Source organism: Synchiropus splendidus, chromosome 13 (assembly GCF_027744825.2).
Source record: "Synchiropus splendidus isolate RoL2022-P1 chromosome 13, RoL_Sspl_1.0, whole genome shotgun sequence".
NCBI classification, from domain to species: Eukaryota; Metazoa; Chordata; class Actinopteri; order Syngnathiformes; family Callionymidae; genus Synchiropus; species Synchiropus splendidus.
Window position 1 is genome coordinate 9,672,163 of NC_071346.1, and position 17,055 is coordinate 9,689,217.

The 17,055-nt window shown below is 44.3% G+C and overlaps 4 protein-coding genes across 5 annotated transcripts; 3 read left to right on the forward strand and 1 right to left on the reverse strand.

Moving 5' to 3' along the window:
• The first annotated feature begins 9 nt into the window (after nt 1-9).
• On the forward strand, nt 10-6,074 carry snorc (secondary ossification center associated regulator of chondrocyte maturation). The gene is made up of 3 exons (XM_053883978.1): nt 10-997; nt 5,389-5,559; nt 5,637-6,074. The coding sequence occupies exons 1-3, from the start codon at nt 772-774 to the stop codon at nt 5,744-5,746; spliced, it is 507 nt and encodes a 168-aa protein (XP_053739953.1). The 5' UTR covers nt 10-771; the 3' UTR covers nt 5,747-6,074.
• Nucleotides 6,075-8,876: 2,802 nt separating this feature from the next.
• LOC128769763 (G-protein coupled receptor 55) lies at nt 8,877-10,632 on the forward strand. The gene is made up of 2 exons (XM_053883737.1): nt 8,877-9,593; nt 9,680-10,632. Exons 1-2 carry the CDS (start codon nt 8,877-8,879, stop codon nt 9,947-9,949), a joined length of 987 nt encoding a protein of 328 aa, XP_053739712.1. The 3' UTR covers nt 9,950-10,632.
• Nucleotides 10,071-16,013, reverse strand: itm2cb (integral membrane protein 2Cb). Of its 2 annotated transcripts, none has more exons than XM_053882558.1 (7): nt 15,708-16,013; nt 13,509-13,652; nt 12,226-12,360; nt 11,928-12,119; nt 11,740-11,850; nt 11,227-11,377; nt 10,071-10,755 (listed from the first exon to the last, which is right to left on the reverse strand). In XM_053882558.1, exons 1-7 carry the CDS (start codon nt 15,783-15,785, stop codon nt 10,670-10,672), a joined length of 897 nt encoding a protein of 298 aa, XP_053738533.1. In that variant the 5' UTR covers nt 15,786-16,013; the 3' UTR covers nt 10,071-10,669. The 2 variants fall into 2 exon arrangements, with proteins under 2 accessions (XP_053738533.1, XP_053738534.1); XM_053882559.1 differs by lacking the exon at nt 15,708-16,013 and adding an exon at nt 13,941-14,028.
• Nucleotides 15,705-17,048, forward strand: hes6 (hes family bHLH transcription factor 6). The gene is made up of 4 exons (XM_053882560.1): nt 15,705-15,905; nt 15,982-16,068; nt 16,150-16,231; nt 16,438-17,048. Exons 1-4 carry the CDS (start codon nt 15,840-15,842, stop codon nt 16,821-16,823), a joined length of 621 nt encoding a protein of 206 aa, XP_053738535.1. The 5' UTR covers nt 15,705-15,839; the 3' UTR covers nt 16,824-17,048.
• Nucleotides 17,049-17,055: the final 7 nt, after the last annotated feature.

The following is a 17,055-nucleotide window of genomic DNA, read 5'->3' on the forward strand; positions in this document are numbered from 1 at the left end:
CGCAAACAAATCCCTGGAAGCAGTTTCATGCTAATCACTGGATGAGATGTTTAAAGGCCAAACTCCAGACTTTGGGGTTAAACAAGCTCCATTATAGGGGATGGTTAACATGTGTGAGGGGACAATTCCTATATATGTTTTTTATTTTAAGTTAGAAAATGTAAGCTTTTTTATTGCCTTTTTTAAAACGTTTAATGTTCTGTTCTATCTTTCATGAATTATTGCCCAAATTGTTCTTAAATTGTCATTTTGGCTTGCATTTGGGAAGAAAAAATGAATTTATAAACTATTCAAATGGAATTTAAAGTCTAAAAGATGAAAATTAGTGACACGAAGACATGCCAGCAATTCAGTCCTCTTCTGTCGGAGCAACAATGTTAGAACAGTTTTTTTAAGCTGAGGTGACGCACTTCCCGAACCTGGGCAGTTGCCTCACGTTCACCCAAAATGTCCACGACTGTGACTGGCATTCTGATCACACCAGGCCGCTACGGTCACGAGGGGTCGACTCTGTTACAATAGTTTTTCTCCCAAGGAAATACAACAATTCCTTTAAGCGTCAGGACTCTTGCACCGCTGTTCAAATTGACCTTGTGAGTCAAAAGGTCAACTCAAAGTGATCCGTCACATCACTAACGCTGTTTGTTCCCAAGTAAACAAGGATTCAAGTCGAAGAGTTTCTGGTCTTCAGTGTGACCTGGTCAGCGATGGCTCGCCTCCCCCCCTGCTCCCCCACACCACCTCAGTTTGGAGTGGGTGGGCCCAGCGAGGATGCCCCTGACAAAGTGCACACTGTCCAGGAACTCCTGGACTCACCTCCCTCCTCCTCAAGCCCACCTTCCCTCCACACAACTCTTCTCACATCACTGCTCAAGACTTGGACGTCTCACTCTTCCTCTGCTCTCATCTAAAACATCTGCCATGATTCACCGCAGCAGCGTCTGGAGGTTCCTCCTTCTGGTAGCCCTCTGTGTTCTGGTGGTCTTCGCGCACTCAGGTACTTTATTCTTATCTTTGAGGAGACATATGGAGGTGTGTGTGTGTGTGTCTTGGCAAGGGAGGCGCTGATGTGCTTTTTTCCCCCCTCCATTCATACACACTTGAGGTGTGTGGTGTAAATGATGCGTTTGTGCGCGCTGTGAAAGCTCCTCTTTGACGAACATGGTGACTCAGTCGCTTTATTAAATCCTTGAGTGTCTGAGTCAGGTCGGAAAAATATCGTCCGGACGAGATGAAGACAGTTTTGTGCTGAGAATATGCCATGGAGAAATCGGCAAAAAACGAAAAGAAAAAAGAACGAAGAAGCTCAACAACAACACTGAAAATGTGGTAAAATAAGGTGAAACCTTTGAGAATAAAATACTGAAACTGAGCCTGTTCTTCACCCTTGTGGATCACGAGGGCAGCAGAAAATAAACAGCCATTTTCTGAGTGAATTGAGATGAGTTCTCTGCATAGGACATCAACAAGGAAACCTAGAAAAAAGGTGCATAAGCTCCAGTCTGAGCCTCAAAAGGATGAACTAGCTGTCAGCCCAGATACCCTGCTGAACCTCTGCTGACCATAGAAGAGGATTGCCTTTTGGCTCAGCTCTTTCCCAACTCTTCTCTGGGTCGACCCAGCTGATAAAAGTGCAGGTCTAAAGGCGCAGACAAGTGGGTGAGACAGTGACACCGTCCATGTCCTGTGCAGTCTGCGACGCTTTCTGTTCCCAAAAATCGCCTTTCACACTCAGGCGTCAGTTCACGTTGTCGTCTCTCTGGCTGGTGAGAAAACCCGGCAGGGCAGACGGGGCGACCAACAAATGGTTTCTGTGAATCTCTGGAGTCTGCACGCAGCATTCCTGACAGCTGTCTGTGATGTCATCAGGAGCAGCCCTTAGCATCAAGAAGCGAAAAACACAGATTGCATTTTATAGCCAGTCAATACGCGAAAGAACCTGTTGAAGTTTGATTCCAAAAGAAAATCAACCAGTAAAAGGTGGCTAGCACCACGGATTGCACTTGCATATACCTAAAAATGTAGGGACTCTTGCCCTTCCTTGTAAAATCCCATAATTTGATCGAAAAATGTAAAATATTAGCTCCTATTTGACGCGACGCAATCTCTTCAAGCCGAACCATAACATGTCTAAACTATTGTTTCACCAACTTTTGTAAAACTGCGTCTTATTAGCGAAACATTTTTTGGTCCCATTTTTTGGTCTGTCTCATGCCACCAAACTTTTATTTTATTTTTTTTTGTATCGTATCACCCATCATTGAAAGTATCTTCTGAGGTTTAAAGGAACATCCGACTCAACCTTCAAGTTTTAGCGAATTCAAGCATGCTAATGCTAACAATGCCCAGTATTGTCCCTCAGCTGGACTCGTGCTTGCCTCTGCTGCACAAACAAACACCAATCGTCTCATGGAAACAAGCTCTGAAGAAAAAATTAACCAATTATTTTTTACCTCCAGGGCAAGTGGAGGTGTCTAGAGGACACAGACTTTTCTCACACACACACACACACACACACACCGTCTTGTTCCATAAACAAGTTTGTTTGACTTCCAGTTGTGGCCGTTTGCTGGGTTGCAGCAGGCCAGTTGTTACTGGCTGCAGCCTGCTGCTCTCCAGCGCCGGACAAGCCGCCCTTTGTGCCACGCGGCTCAAGGCCGCATTGATGGCAGGCCACCGCGCCCCTGCCTCTGCTCCCGTGCAGGACCTCGACCCCTTCATCAACACGCAGCGTGTGAACACCTGCGAGAAATCAGCAAGACACTTGACATCGAGAAGAAGAGCGGAAAGTTGGTCTGAGGCGGCGTGTGCCCTGTGGCTTCAGCTGCCGCCTCCAGTTCCCTGAAGCAAAACCAGATAAGCTGCAATAAACCGCTGCCTCTGCATTTCTCATGGCAACAAGAAGCTCCAACAGTCTGCACTCGCTCTATCGCAGCCAACATCACCGCCTGAGAAGCTCAGCACAGATCATGAGAGATTTCTTCTGTCCTCACCAGAAATGCACCCATGTCTGGGATGAGTCAGCAGACAGCCTCCGTTTAAAAGGAAACATTCATATATTTAATATTTTTAACTTTTTTTTTTTTTTAGATGTTGGTCAGACAACTTGTTGAAAGATGAATTTAGAATAACAAAAATATTGTGAAACATTTTTAACTTTAACTTAAAAACACCAGAGTTTACAGTCATAAAAAGAGATCATTTAAAAAGATATTCAAAATAACCCAAAAGATCGACTTAAAGGAGGAAAACATGATGGAAATACTGAGAATTTAAGCAACAAAAATGAGTCATATTGCTTCAAAGGAAAACAAGAACATATTTACCAATAATATAAAATAAAAATCACACACAATCATTTTGGAAGGAAATATATTTTGCGCAAAGATGTTCAATATGCCACGGAATCAAGACACTTTCCGAATGAATCTGAGTTGACTTTATGGGCGAGAAAATAACTGGAGGGTTACTGAGGGCGTCGGAGGCTACAAAGTAAACACGGCGTGTTAAAAATGAAGAGTCAACATGTTTGGTGGATGGGTTTGTTGGTATGTGAGCGGCCACCAGTGAATGGCCGGGATTGTGCGGCGATATTCCCACTTAGATCAGACCTGATGTCGTAAACAACAACGAAATAAGTCGCGTACCGGTGAGTGTGAAATGAATCTTCATCAAAGTCATGCCTCCATGGACATCACAGCATGTTTACACGAGGGAACCGGAAGATTCCAGGCTGCTTCAATGAAATTATTGTCAAACAAAACTGGGCCCAGTGTGGCGCGTCCACAAAGACCCTTCTCATCGCAGCCGTTGGTCCAGCGGACAGAGCCAGTTTGTTCTGCTCGCTCGGACGGTTGCTGATCTGAATCGACTCCAAAGATCGGCTGGAAAGAGCAGGAGGGCTTTTGGTAATGCATCTGTTGAGTCGTCTTTCCAGGAGAATCAGCTTGAACTCTTGAGTGAAGCAGGTCAAAGAGACAAGCCAAGCACATGTCACACTCCTCCACTAGTGGTTCAGTCCGTTTCCTGGTTCCAAATTCATCCCTTAATCCACACCTGGGCATAGTGCGGCCCGGGGGCCAAATGCGGCCCTTCGACTGTATTTATGTGGCCCTCCTGGAGTCAAAACTGACATTGTTTTTCTCTCTGACATTTTTGTCTTGTGCATTGTTTTTTGTTCGTTATGATGTTACTGAAACATAATTATTTTTCCGAATTGTTCGTCTTTTCCGTTGGCTATTTTAGGAGTATTTCTTGTCCCTTAAAATACATCAGAATTTAAAGTAGATTTTGAAATGTATGAGGCACATTGAGAATCTTTAAATGGAATGTGGTTTCAACACAACAAACCAACATTTTCTGTGTCATTTCATCATCACACATGATGCCATCATTTTTATTTTCGATTTTTTCTTACCCTCCTTCCTTTGGGTTGGACGGCCACATACGTCATGGAGTAATATGTCAATTAAAGCGTTGAAATTGACACAATAGTGAGAAGAAATTTCCATGTATCTGAATGGATATTTCGTCATTAGCGTGAGAGTCTATTTTGTTGTAGTCAGAAAAACTCCATGCATACTAATAATAATGACATTTTAACTGCTAATTTTCAAAATTACATAATTCCAAAATATAAAGAAGGAAAACTGTACGCATTTTGTTAAGTTCAGTTGTTTTTTTTTCATAAATACTGAATCAATCTTTATTGATTAACATGTACAATGAAAACAATAATAATTTATATTATTATTTCAATGTTACTGTACATGACTTTTTATAATAATATTTTTATTATTTAATTATTAAGACACATTATTCATTGAAGTGGAATGGAGTATTATTACTAAAGTATCCTAAAACAAGGCTGCCACCTGAAACCCTCTCTTGAAGTGGCGCTGCATCATTGTATCACTAGTGAATCATCTGTCTGAATCACAACCATGTGACTTATGCTTCTGGTGATCAAAGTGTTACAAGTGTTCTCTCAGTGATCACATGCTTCGGACTCTGGGCGTCTTTGGAAAAAAACTTCTGAAGGCAGAGAGTGTAGCTCCAGCGTTCCCTCATAGGACTCAGCGGTGGTTAACTGAGGATGTATACAGGTACATGCATGTCAGAGTCAGTTGTTCTTGGTGTATCCAGTCAGAACTGGAACAAGACAGAGTAAACCATTGTCTCTAAGGTCGTGGGGGCAGCACTCTAAGCAGAGAGACCCAGATATCAGTGACTCCAAGCCATTCCTGGGACAACTGCCTGGGTCTGCCCCATGGCTTCCCCCAGAAAGTCCAAACTGAATTGGCAAAAGAGCAGTGGCCCCACTGTGACCTGCCTGAGGAGACAAGTCTTTTGGAAAGAATGTTTGCTCATCACTTCCTCACCCTGCAGAGAGAGTGGCAGATCCCTCGATGCCCACCAGAGACCACCAGGAAACCATGTCGGGCGAGCCTCCCAGTGACATCACCACCAAGGACCCGTTCCATGGCATGACGGAGCAGACGTTCACGATTGACTTTGAGGACGCCACACACTCCCACGCCGTCGAGGAGGAGGAGGACGGTACCGTCACATGTTCTCACAGACTGTCGACGCATTTCTCTGAGTCTGAACATGTGAGTGTGTGTGTGTGTGCGCAGGGGTCCTCGGGCCAGGGGCCATCACCGCCATCGTAATCGCCGTCTTCCTGGGAGCGTCAGTCCTCCTCGCCCTCATCGTCATCACACTCAGGAAGTTCACTGCCTCCTAATATGGACAAGTGTGTGTGTGTGTGTGTGTGTGTGCTTGTGTGTGTGTGTGCAGTGTGACTTCACGATTCATAATCAACTCCTGACTCACTGCGTATTTTTGGGTTCACTGGTGTCAAATGTGGCAGGTCCCCTCTCTGAGTCTCACAGTCCCGCCCCCCCCGAAAAAGACTCACCCACATCTGCTCGTGTGTTAGAAGCTGGCTGGCTCTTCCAGTGGAACTTATCGTAGTCAAAGTTGCTTTTAAAGAAGGTTACACTCGTGGCAACACCGTAGACAAGCCACGACACGGAAACTCAACTGCAGCTGGGTCAAATACATGCAACAGAATAAACGTCATCACTTCACACGATTGTGTCTGTGTTGCTTAAATCTGCTTTGTTACGATGCCAAGACTGACTAAAGCTAGAGTCGAAGACATTTCTCCACCTCTGTTTTACTATTTTCCTTAAAAAGATGAATCCCAGTACAAGCAACAACAAAATCCACACATTAGTCACCAGTGGAACTGACTGCGTTTATTCATTTTCACCGACCCACTCAAATGCTTGGAGGGTCACACAGGGGTGACCCAGTTATAAGACTATTATGACTAAAAAAATTATTTAATGTAGTTTAATTGAAGAGTTTGCTCTCCAGACAACAGGGAACCTTTGACAGTGCATGAGTTCCTGGTCCACTGATCACACTGATGCACAAGACACGTGGCAGCTAGGATGATAACAACAACAACAAACATGGAGGAATCCCTGAACAAAAGCAAACAAAAGCATCTGTTTGCTTTTGTTCAGGGAGGTTTTTCTCTACACAATGACCAGGGTTTCCACTACTCTGAATGTTCTTGTAACATTGAAATTCTTATACAAATATTTCCAAGACATTAAAAGAGCTTTAGTTTAAATAAGGTGATATAAAGACTTGAATATAGCCACCATCATGATTTATTGTGCTATTGTCAAACTGATGCAAAACAAACAATATTTTGTTGTTTAAATGTATGAGTGGGTCCATTATTTGATTCAGTAATATACCACATGCATTGAAATTGAAAAATGTGGCTTCTTGTGGCAAATATTCTTATACCATTAAATTATATATATATATATATATATATACTATGAATAACAAAAGCAAAATGACAAGCTGTTATCCTATTTTCGCCATCTCTAAAATCATATCAGTGTGATTTCCCTTTTTGCCTTATTTATTATTATAAACCTCTGAAACCGGACACTATTTTAACATCACATCCAGAAAACTATTTTTTTTATTTTATTTTAAATAGAAAATGTAAATCAACAAGTTGAAAAATTGAATAAAAAAAAATGATTTAAATTCAATTTTTCAAAAAATTGAAAAATTGAATTATTCTTTTGCAAAGCAAAAACGGCTTGTATTTGAAGTTTAAGTTTAATATTCTTTATAAAATCGAATTAAATATTTTCAGTTCTGCAGCCAGGAAAGCAAGTGTGAAACCATATTCTGCCCCTTGCAAGTATATGTTTCTTGACACACACGGCTAACAAAGACGTTTATGTGCTAACAAGTGTGATGAGTGTAGGATTTTATGAGGGAGCAGTTTTGACTCTTTCTTCTTTCAGTAGCTATAAAACAAACGACCTTCATTTAAACATCACTGATGCAGTCTGATGCATTATAAAAAAAACAGCAGTCGATGCAGGAGGTCCAGGAAGTGGCGAGGAACACTATCGAGCTGGTAAAGCAGAAGCGAGACAAACAGCCCGAGAGGCTGACTCCTGAAACCCTGAGTGGCATTTCTGAGGTGAGTGCGACAACTCGCAGGAAACGCTTTTTAATTGTGATTTAAATGTACTAGATCAGCTCATGCATTCGTTGTTCCGACTCAAAGCTGCTTCTTTTCCATCCTACAGACAGCAGATGCACATAACTGATGCGTAGCATGGACGACAAATGTTATAAGAATAGTGAGATTGAAACAAAACGGCAGAGAATTTTAAACCAACTCAGACAAATAACAACAAGGCTGAGATGAAACTCACTTGAAAATGATTGGAAAAAGTTGAAGAAATAGAAAAATAGGTTGATATGTCATGTCGTATTATTTTTTTAGGAGTGATTTAAAATATAATGTAAAAACAATAATAGCATCTGTATGCCTCAAGTGTTATTAGCATATTATTATTAGCATAATCTATGACATAACACTTCTTGATCCTTAAGATGGGAAACACTACTTGTTTCCTAACACTCATTTATCCTACCATCATCCATCATTGTTTGAGACGCAATATGACTCATAATAAGATTCATCACAGCCTCATGATGCTCCTCAAAAACGGCCCCAACCTGTTGGCCGACTTGCACCCTGAATAGAATCAAGTCCACCCTTAGAATCACGGATTTGTCTGCTGAACAAGCAGCATTGATGAGATCGGAGGAGAGAAGAGTCTTTGGTTCTGCTTTGCACAAGTGTCTGGGTCAAACGACGGCGTCAACAAAAGTGGAAGTGTGCGGTTCATTTAGACTGAGCATGGAGTTAATTTCACCAGCAAAAACGCGCTGATGTTTGAGAGGAAATAAGACTCACGTGACAGAAAATAATAATATGAGTATATATTCTGCATAAAACCTTAACTTCCCACTGCTTTATTATTACTTTGTAGAGTATCATTATTCTTACTTTCGAGAGTAAAAATCTCCAGGCATCTATTTTCTTCATGGGAATCTGGGGCGGCGTGAATTTTTGGGACCAAATTCGGATCTACTCTGGAATGTCCGATCTGTACTAATGTGAAGTTTCACATTGAACTGCAGCAGCGTCTGACTGAGACCTGTCAATCACAGATGCATGACCCGCTTCCTGTACGATGATCGAGTGAAATACTCTGAGTGAAATAAATATAAATCCCGGTAAACTAGACTTTCTTTATTATTGTGGTTTATTTTTATCTTTTTTATAAACGTTACATCGCTGCCCACAAGCAAACGTAAAAGGCGATGTTGAACTCACACGACTGTCCCGCCGTGCTTAGGTAACAAAGACACATTGTTTATTGGGGAGTTTCACTTTCTAAGAGTCAGAATGTTGCACTGAACGGTTGCAGAAACTCACCTGCCTTCTTCCTCTGTGGTTTCTAGGTCGCACCAAGATGGCGGGCAACTGTTCACCAGCAGCAGTTGATGACCTGATGGTGCATCTGGAGTTGATCATCTACATTCCCATCTTTCTGGTGGGCCTGGTTCTGAACGCCGCTGCTCTCATGGTGTTTTGTGTCGTCCTGCCCAAATGGACCGAGTCCACCATCTACATGACCAGCCTGGCTCTCATGGACTTCCTGCTCCTCTTCCCGCTTCCCTTCAAGATGCACGCCAGCAGTTACCAGTGGAACATCCAGCTCCTGCCTCTCTGCTCGCTCCTGGAAATCTTCTACTTTGTCGGCATGTACGGCAGCATCTACACCATCATGGTCATATCTCTGGACCGCTGGGTCGGCATCTGTCACCCGTTCAGAGCCAAACAGCTGCGCTCCCCGGCAGCGGCCATTTTGACCTGTGCTGTGGTTTGGATCGTGGTGTTTTCAGTCATCTCTCTGAACACCAAAAGCTTGAGGGGAAGCGAGCAGGGCGACTTCCGCTGTTTTCACGGCTTTTCAGAGAAGTTCTGGAGCCCCGGCATGATCGTCCCGCTGCTGGTGTTTGGGTTCCTGGTGCCTGGTCTGGTGGTGGTCTTCTGCTCCGTTCAGAGCATCGGGACCTTGAAGAGGTCTGGCCAGCACAGCAGCTGTGTGAAGTTCATCTACAGCAGTCTGGGCGCCTTCCTGGGGCCCTTCACCCCCTGCAACCTGGGCATCTTGCTGCAGTTCCTGGTGAGAAATATTTGAGGTTATTCTTCAGAGATCATTTCCGTAGCAAGAGCTGACTGGGAAGCTGGTGATGATTCTCCTTACGTCAGGTCCACCAGGGTGTGATAGACGACTGCGCCGCAAAAACCCGCATCAGTCTTTTCCTTCAAGTGTCCATCTGTCTGTCCAACGTCACCTGCTGCCTGGACGCTCTCTGCTACTACTTCATCACCAACGAGGCCAGAAGCTCCAAAACCTTCCTCACAAGATCACTGTTCACCCAGCGCAGAGCACCTCAGAAGTGTGAAACCAGCTCCAGCAAACCAAACAGGAAGGCACCTGTAAGCCACGTGTCAGCCGAACTGACAGCCGTGATATGACTCACCCAACTCAGAGGGCATCTGACAAAGCCACCACCCCGACAAAGCTGCACATTGCCAGCCAAGTCTGAGCTCGAGTCAGCAGCAGGTCGGTGAGAAAAATCAGACAAATAAAGTTTGAATGTTTATTCTGAGAGCAGCAGAGTATCATAAGAATCGACTGTACAGACACAAATGTCATCTCATTCGATGAACTGTGAACAAATCTCATGTGCAAAAAAGACAGACTCTGTTTCATGTGAGTGGGGAGCAGCTAGCGACAGAGAAATACGTTGTTAGGAAGGAAGAGCGCGAGGCGGTGAGCTTTAGCCGTCATGTATCTAATGTACAAAGCGTTGGAGCTCTGCTGTCCTTCCAAGGAGCAGAGTTCCTGCTGTTCCCCTGAAGCTACGGAGTACAGTCTAAAGCCGTTGATGTCGGAGACGTGGTTCACAAAACAAGTCAGATAAAATCAAATAAATAACTATATTGCTTCTGAACAATCAGAACTATTTACATTCCTTTCATCTACATGAGGTATATTTTGCTAACAGAAGAAATAACAAATATTCAAGTGTGCAAAGTGAATCAACAACATTTAAAATCACAACGAAACAGGAGGACGACATCCTACTCCGAGTGTGAACGATACAAGTCCAAACCGAACAAAACAGTTGGGTTAACAGTAATAAAGTGCATTTTTAAAGAGGTATGATTTCCAGTCGTCTTCCTCCTCAGGCCTCAGAGCCGGTCGCAGATGGTGGTCTCCATCACAAACGTGTTTTCAAAGTGACGGATGCTGTGACACTCCTCAGCTTCCCGGCGCTCTGCGAATATACAAAAGAGACATGGTGAGCGTGGTCATCCCTGGCAGAATCCCGTCCATATAAGGCCTCTGACGCATCGCAACTCAGGCTCCTCCACCAATCACACTGCTGCCTCCTCCACAGCGTGGGGAAGTTCACTCCACTACGAGTGACTCATGTAGCAGGAGGTTCCCTGCCTGTGCTCGCTGAAGAAAAAAAAAAAAAGAAAAAAAACGGCTGCCAATCATCAAAGACTTGACACCACGGCGGCACCAAATTGATCAGAAGGAAGTCCATATTTGGTCTTTTTTTTTCGAGAAGCCCGGAGTCGCAGAGTCCACCTACACCAGACTAAACACTAGTGACTCACGAGTGAGAAGCTTTCCTTCTAGGGCGCGCAGCATCACACTCAACACGTCACAGTCATCGGCGTGAAAAAAAAAAAGCTAATAACTCTGTGTCATGGCGAAAAGAAAGGCAGCTCCAACTTACGCCGACGGTGGTGCTGGCGCTTGAGGCGATAGGTCTCTTTGCCGTAGCATAGCCGGTGGATGTACGGGCCCAGCGCCCGGATGTTCCTCACCCTCCCCGTCACCACCATGTCCTCGTGGATGATGTAAGTCTGCGGAAGGTACGTTCCCAGCTGCGTGGCAGAGAGGCCCATGAGTCAGTCGGTGGCCAACACTCATAACATTTGCTTGTGACCCAGATTAGATCACTTGTTACGCTGGTTCTGTCTCGTAATGAATACAACAGTTACGCAACGGCAGCATGCCCCTTATATTTCACTAAACAGTGGCAAACTCACGGCCCGTGGGCCACATTCGGCCCGGACATAACTGCACGTGGCCTGTGAGGTTATTACACAGCCACTATATCTATGTTCTGCTGATATATAAAATTGCAAAAATAACCAATATTTAACATTTATACAGTAAACTATGCAGTGTGACTTTAAAATCTTATGCGTCTTATGCAGTTGCACCTTCGTCTCTGGTGCCTCACCTGGATGTTGATGAGCAGCTCCCACAGGCTGCGTGGAGGCATCACCAAGGTGGTGTTGAGCTCTGTGATGTAGCATTTTTCCAAAGAGATGTCGTAGTACGCTGTGAGTCTCTGAAAGAAACAAGGAACACACGGGTGAATATCTCCGTCAACACACAGGCTGGTTACGGTGCAGTCGCTGGACGCACCCGCTGGAAGTCGTGGATGATGTCTGCGGGGTCACATCCTCCAAAGCGGGGCACGGGCACGCTGATGTGCTCATAGTTGTCCTCCAAGAAGATGCCGACGTTCTCCTCAAGCTCATGTCGCCCTCTGAGCTGGTTGTACAGAGAGTCCTCAAACATCACGCGGCAGTGGAACATGCTGTCTTCCGGGGTCGGCTGGGGTCAAACAGAGAGGCGCAATCTTAAAAGGAGAGCTTCCTGGCTCTTGATCCAGTCTTTGACGGAGACTTTAGCGGAGTATAAAAAAGCTCAGACAACAAACCTGTGGCTTGGAGGAGAGCTTGTAGCAGGTCACGGCCAGGAGAACCCCAGAAATGAGCAGCAATGGAACCAGGGTCAGGCTGCACAGGAGGAAGGGGAACGGCTTTGAGGGCTTCTCCTGGGCAACTTTGGAGCTCTGCGAAGGAAAGAGAAGAGCGTGATGAGAAAACAAAAACTATCTGGCGCTTATATAACAAGCCGAGTGCCAGGATGGTCAAGAGTAGACGTGGCCACATCTACTAACCAAATGGAGCAACGCTTGCCAGACACCCACCTACAGTCTCTCGAGCAATCTGCCGCTTCTCTCTACAACTGTTGCCATGGTGAGCAGGACCAAGGACAGGGGCTTGTGACAACCACCGTCGAGCACGACGGCACGTGGCCGTCTGGGTCTATTCTGAGAGGCCCACTTCCCTGTTCCATATTTAAATGTGCTCCCCTCACACTCGCAGTGGGAGATGGGACTCAGACTTGCGTACAAGAGGAGTCCCACAGCAGACGCCGGGGCTTATTAATAGCCCTACACACACTGGCTGTGACGCCTCACTTGTCTTCCTGGCCAATCGCAACTTCATGTGAGGCGGCGACGGTGCGTCACCGCTTCATGAGGGCAGAACGTCAAGTACCACCTCACAGGAAATCGCCTTTTCTCATCACACATCAAGTCAACAGGCTTCAACCCAGCATTATACAACACTATTTCATAATTCTTCCTTTGTACAGGTTATCACATAATATTTTTTTTATTGCTGAACACCATGCAGAGGCAGCTGTCAGTAATAATAATAATAATAACAATAATAATAATAATAATAATCTGACCTCTCACTTTAAAAAAAAACTAAAACATATGTAATTTAGGGGACTGATCAAAGCAACTCAAACAACCCTCTGGAATTGTTTCACGAAACAATATTTTAGCACAACACATTCTTCATATCATGCCGTTTAGAATAATACATGTAGTTGTATTAGCATTTAAAATCACAGCTCGGTTAATAATGATTCAGTTGTCAAAGGAATCCACAGAAAAAATTAACTTATATTTAGCTAGAATTCACACCCTGACCATGCATTCATTTGAATTGTATATATATTTAAAATTTCCATTTTGCAAATATATATATTTAATGCTTATCTATATGCGGTATATTCCCTTGAATATAACCGTAATAACAGTCACGACGGATATCAAGGAAAGAAAAGGTCGTGTAAAGACGATCAGAAACCTTCAGATCTGCAAAGAAATAATAATAAATATCAATATTAAAGTCTGCAACTCACGTCAATCTGAGGAACAGCGACTTTCTCCTCGTCCGTCTCCTCCCGCGCTTTCTCCGGCTTCTGCGCCGAAACTGGCTGGAAAGTTATCTTCACCATTGTGCCTTGTTTGCTCGACTTCGGTACCAGACTCGGTTCTGTGGTGTCCTGCGGCGGGCAGGACAGATTATATAGCAGAAAGGGAGTCTCGCCCCGGGTCTCAGTGACCTCAGAGAAGCGTCTTCTCTGACGAACAAGAAATGTGTGGGAACCAAGGTAAAGCCTCACTGGCTCTTTCGAAATAAGAGTTGCGGTGCAAGAATCACAATGAATCACGCGCTAATATGACATTTCGTTTTTTGGAAACACTCAAATTACTTCTAGAAATGTTTAAAGTATGCTACATTTATCCAATATCGCAGATTCGTGAGTGATCCAAACGTGCCACGCTTTTACTTTGAAGGTCGCTGCCAGATATGGTCATTCCGTGTTTTATTTCGGACTGGCAATCCTCCTCTCCACGCTGTCAGCCGGAACTGAAGGGATGTTACAAACTCGAACAGGCTGCAACTGATATTCAAGTGGGAAACTTCTATTTTAGTTCAAAAGACAATGAGATAATGAAGGCCTTTATTTAAACGCAAAGGCGGAGCTGCTTATAACTGTGTAGTAAATGAGCTCATGTGCTCCTTGACATGAACAATGTCTTGGAACTGTCCTTAGATGACAACTCAAACCAATAATACCACCCTGTTAGGACTGTTAGGAGTCACGAAGTGCTGCTTCCATTGATAGTAGTGACACAGATCTATAGTCATCGATCATCATAAATGACATACGAGTATAGAAGGCCAGTGTTACTTACAATGGCTCTAAAGAGAAGAAAGAATCATCACTACATATGATGCAAGCAACATGCCGTGGGAAAGTAAAGTTCAAGACCATTCCAAAGTGTATTTTGAGATTCAGAAAAGTCGACTGGATGAAAGACAGTTCTCAGAACAGGATGAGACATTGACAAGTTTTCACGTGCGCAGCCTTCATACATCCATGTGAGGTGACAGATCACTTGCAAATGAGAACACAGCATTAACCGTGTTGCTGTACTGACTCAGAAATACTTCGGAAACGTGTCCTACTCTTTGCACATTATTTATTTTTAGACGCGACCAGCTATTTGGACTGATCTCACATCTCTGCTGTACTTGACAAACGGCTTGTGGCCTCCACTCGCCAGTCCCCTCCACACCCCCTCCCACAGACGTGAGAATCTAGTAGGATCATTTTACATTTCTTCCAACTCGTGCCACACAATCTAGACTCAACATATTAAACAAACTATGGATCTTTTGGCGGAGAGTTCGAGACAAAACTTCTCAAGCACGTCCAGAGTATTCCCCAGCTCCATCCTCCCACATCCATGTCTTATGCTTCCTAAGTCGATGCCCATCTTTATACTGCAGATGACTTCTTCATTTGAGACAACACAAGTGTGACTACACTATAATGGTTCTTTTAGATCATAACTGTATATTGACTGACAACATTTTTAAAAAATGAATTACCTTGATTTCCTCTTTCACCACTTGCTCCCGTGTCTTCCCAGTCATACTACATCAAAGCCACCAAATAAGAGCCCCAATAACATTTTATTAGATAAAATAAATCTCAATATAGGAGTATCTCACTTATTTTTATCTCTTCTTTATTTCCCCTCAAAGTTTAATCCTCACTAGTTATTCTCATGACTAAATTAGGTTTGTTTACACATGAGCTCTGTTCGGCTGGAGGCTCCACTATATATATACAAAATAAACAAAAGCATCTGTTTGCTTTTGTTCAGGGTTGTTTTTCACCACACAATGGCCAGGGGTTCTACTACTCTGAATGTACTTGAAATTCTTAGGTCAAGGTCAGTGAGGATCCCACCAAATAGAAATGCGCTTTGGAATATAATATAATATAATATAATATAATATAATATAATATAATATAATATAATATAATATAATATAATATAATATAATATAATATAATATAATATAATAGAAGTAACTATACATACAAACTAAAAAAAATAAGATACATAGAACAGAAAGTCTCGAGTGTCGCTGGTGTTAGTGGGTGGGTGAAGAGGAACATGCTCAGGGTTGGCAGGAACAGCAGCCTCTTGCTCTTCCTGCTCTTGCAGCCATTCATATGTAAATGGGGCATTATAAGTACCTCGCACATGCCTGGTGGATGCCACTCCAACGACCTTCTCTGGCGGCATTGTTGGCCCCCGGACGCAGCAGGAGCCATCTGTCCCGCTGACAAGCCGTTCCAACGTCTCCAGAGTCGGAGCCCAGCAGCAGCATGGCCCCCACCCCGAACAAGGCGGTGAACGAGTTAGGCTGCGGCGGACTGAAATCAGACAGAAAGGTAAGAAGAAGTTCACATTTTCTGACGCTGTTATCCTGTGTGGGACATGATTTATGAAGCATCACTGGTTTTGCAGCTGAGGAAGCCGCTCATCGAGAAGAAAAGGCGAGCTCGTATCAACGAAAGTTTACACGAGCTCAGAGCCCTGGTCGCCGACACTGACGTAAGACCTTGGTTTAAATCTATTACATCAAGTGTTTCACTTGCACAGTGAGATACAGTGCTGACCTTTAACTCCCCGCAGCTACAGTCAAAGATGGAGAACGCCGAAGTTCTGGAGATGACGGTCAAACGAGTGGAGAGCATTATACAAAGCCGGGCAAACGGTATATTTCTTTTCTTTTTTTTACATTGAAAGATTTATATTTGTCGTCATTGACACCATATTACCCGGCGCATTGATATATTAATAAGTTACACTGCGGTCACAGGTGCTTACAAAGCATCCGCGTCTCAGCCAATCAGAAACGAGGAGCGACATTCAAGCGCTTCCGGGATTGTTAACGGTCACTGCTGTTGTTGTGACCCGCAGACATGGACGCCGAGAACCGGGAGGCGTGCGAGCGCTTCGCCGCCGGCTACATCCAGTGCATGCACGACGTGCACACGTTCGTGTCCAGCTGCCCGGGGGTTGACCAGAGCGTCGCCGCGGAGCTGCTGAACCACCTCCTGGAGAGCATGCCGCTCAACGGTCAGCGAGAGCTGCGGACGACGCCGCCGGACTCCGCGGCGGAGTCGCCCGTGTCCGAGAGCATGTACGCGGCCCTGGCCTCCCCCGGGGCCTCCACTGCTTCCACCGACGACCTCTGCTCGGACCTGGAGGAGACAGATTCAGAGCAAAGTCAGGTTTCATCCTCGGAGGAGGCCGAACTCTATGATGCCTCCCCTTACTACAAGTCAATGTGGAGACCCTGGTAGAAGCTTTTCATTGTGCAGAACCATCAGACGAGATAATCATTGTCTTTCAGTAGAAACTATCGACCAAATAATAACACAACAAACCTGTGAGTTCTAGGGCTAGTTTTGGTCATTCTGTGTATATATTTGCCTGTTAAAAAGCCTAAACTGTAGCAATACATTACTAAATGTGTGTAAATAAGCTTTAATTTCACTGTTTTTTCCCCCACCTATTTATACATGTTATTCTCAT

Bases quoted from the DNA above. Each gene is read 5' to 3' on its own strand.
- hes6 (XM_053882560.1), top strand. From the start codon at position 15,840: ATGGCCCCCACCCCGAACAAGGCGGTGAACGAGTTAGGCTGCGGCGGA. The intron at 16,069-16,149 runs GTAAGACCTTGG...AACTCCCCGCAG, and splicing joins CCCTGGTCGCCGACACTGAC to CTACAGTCAAAGATGGAGAA. The intron at 16,232-16,437 runs GTATATTTCTTT...TGTGACCCGCAG, and splicing joins TATACAAAGCCGGGCAAACG to ACATGGACGCCGAGAACCGG.
- snorc (XM_053883978.1), top strand. From the start codon at position 772: ATGCCCCTGACAAAGTGCACACTGTCCAGGAACTCCTGGACTCACCTC. The intron at 998-5,388 runs GTACTTTATTCT...CTCACCCTGCAG, and splicing joins GGTGGTCTTCGCGCACTCAG to AGAGAGTGGCAGATCCCTCG. The intron at 5,560-5,636 runs GTACCGTCACAT...GTGTGTGCGCAG, and splicing joins CGTCGAGGAGGAGGAGGACG to GGGTCCTCGGGCCAGGGGCC.
- LOC128769763 (XM_053883737.1), top strand. From the start codon at position 8,877: ATGGCGGGCAACTGTTCACCAGCAGCAGTTGATGACCTGATGGTGCAT. The intron at 9,594-9,679 runs GTGAGAAATATT...TCCTTACGTCAG, and splicing joins GCATCTTGCTGCAGTTCCTG to GTCCACCAGGGTGTGATAGA.
- itm2cb (XM_053882558.1), bottom strand. From the start codon at position 15,785: ATGGCTCCTGCTGCGTCCGGGGGCCAACAATGCCGCCAGAGAAGGTCG. The intron at 12,120-12,225 runs GTTTGTTGTCTG...GTTTGACCCCAG, and splicing joins AGCTCTCCTCCAAGCCACAG to CCGACCCCGGAAGACAGCAT. The intron at 10,756-11,226 runs GTAAGTTGGAGC...GTATATTCGCAG, and splicing joins GCGCCAGCACCACCGTCGGC to AGCGCCGGGAAGCTGAGGAG.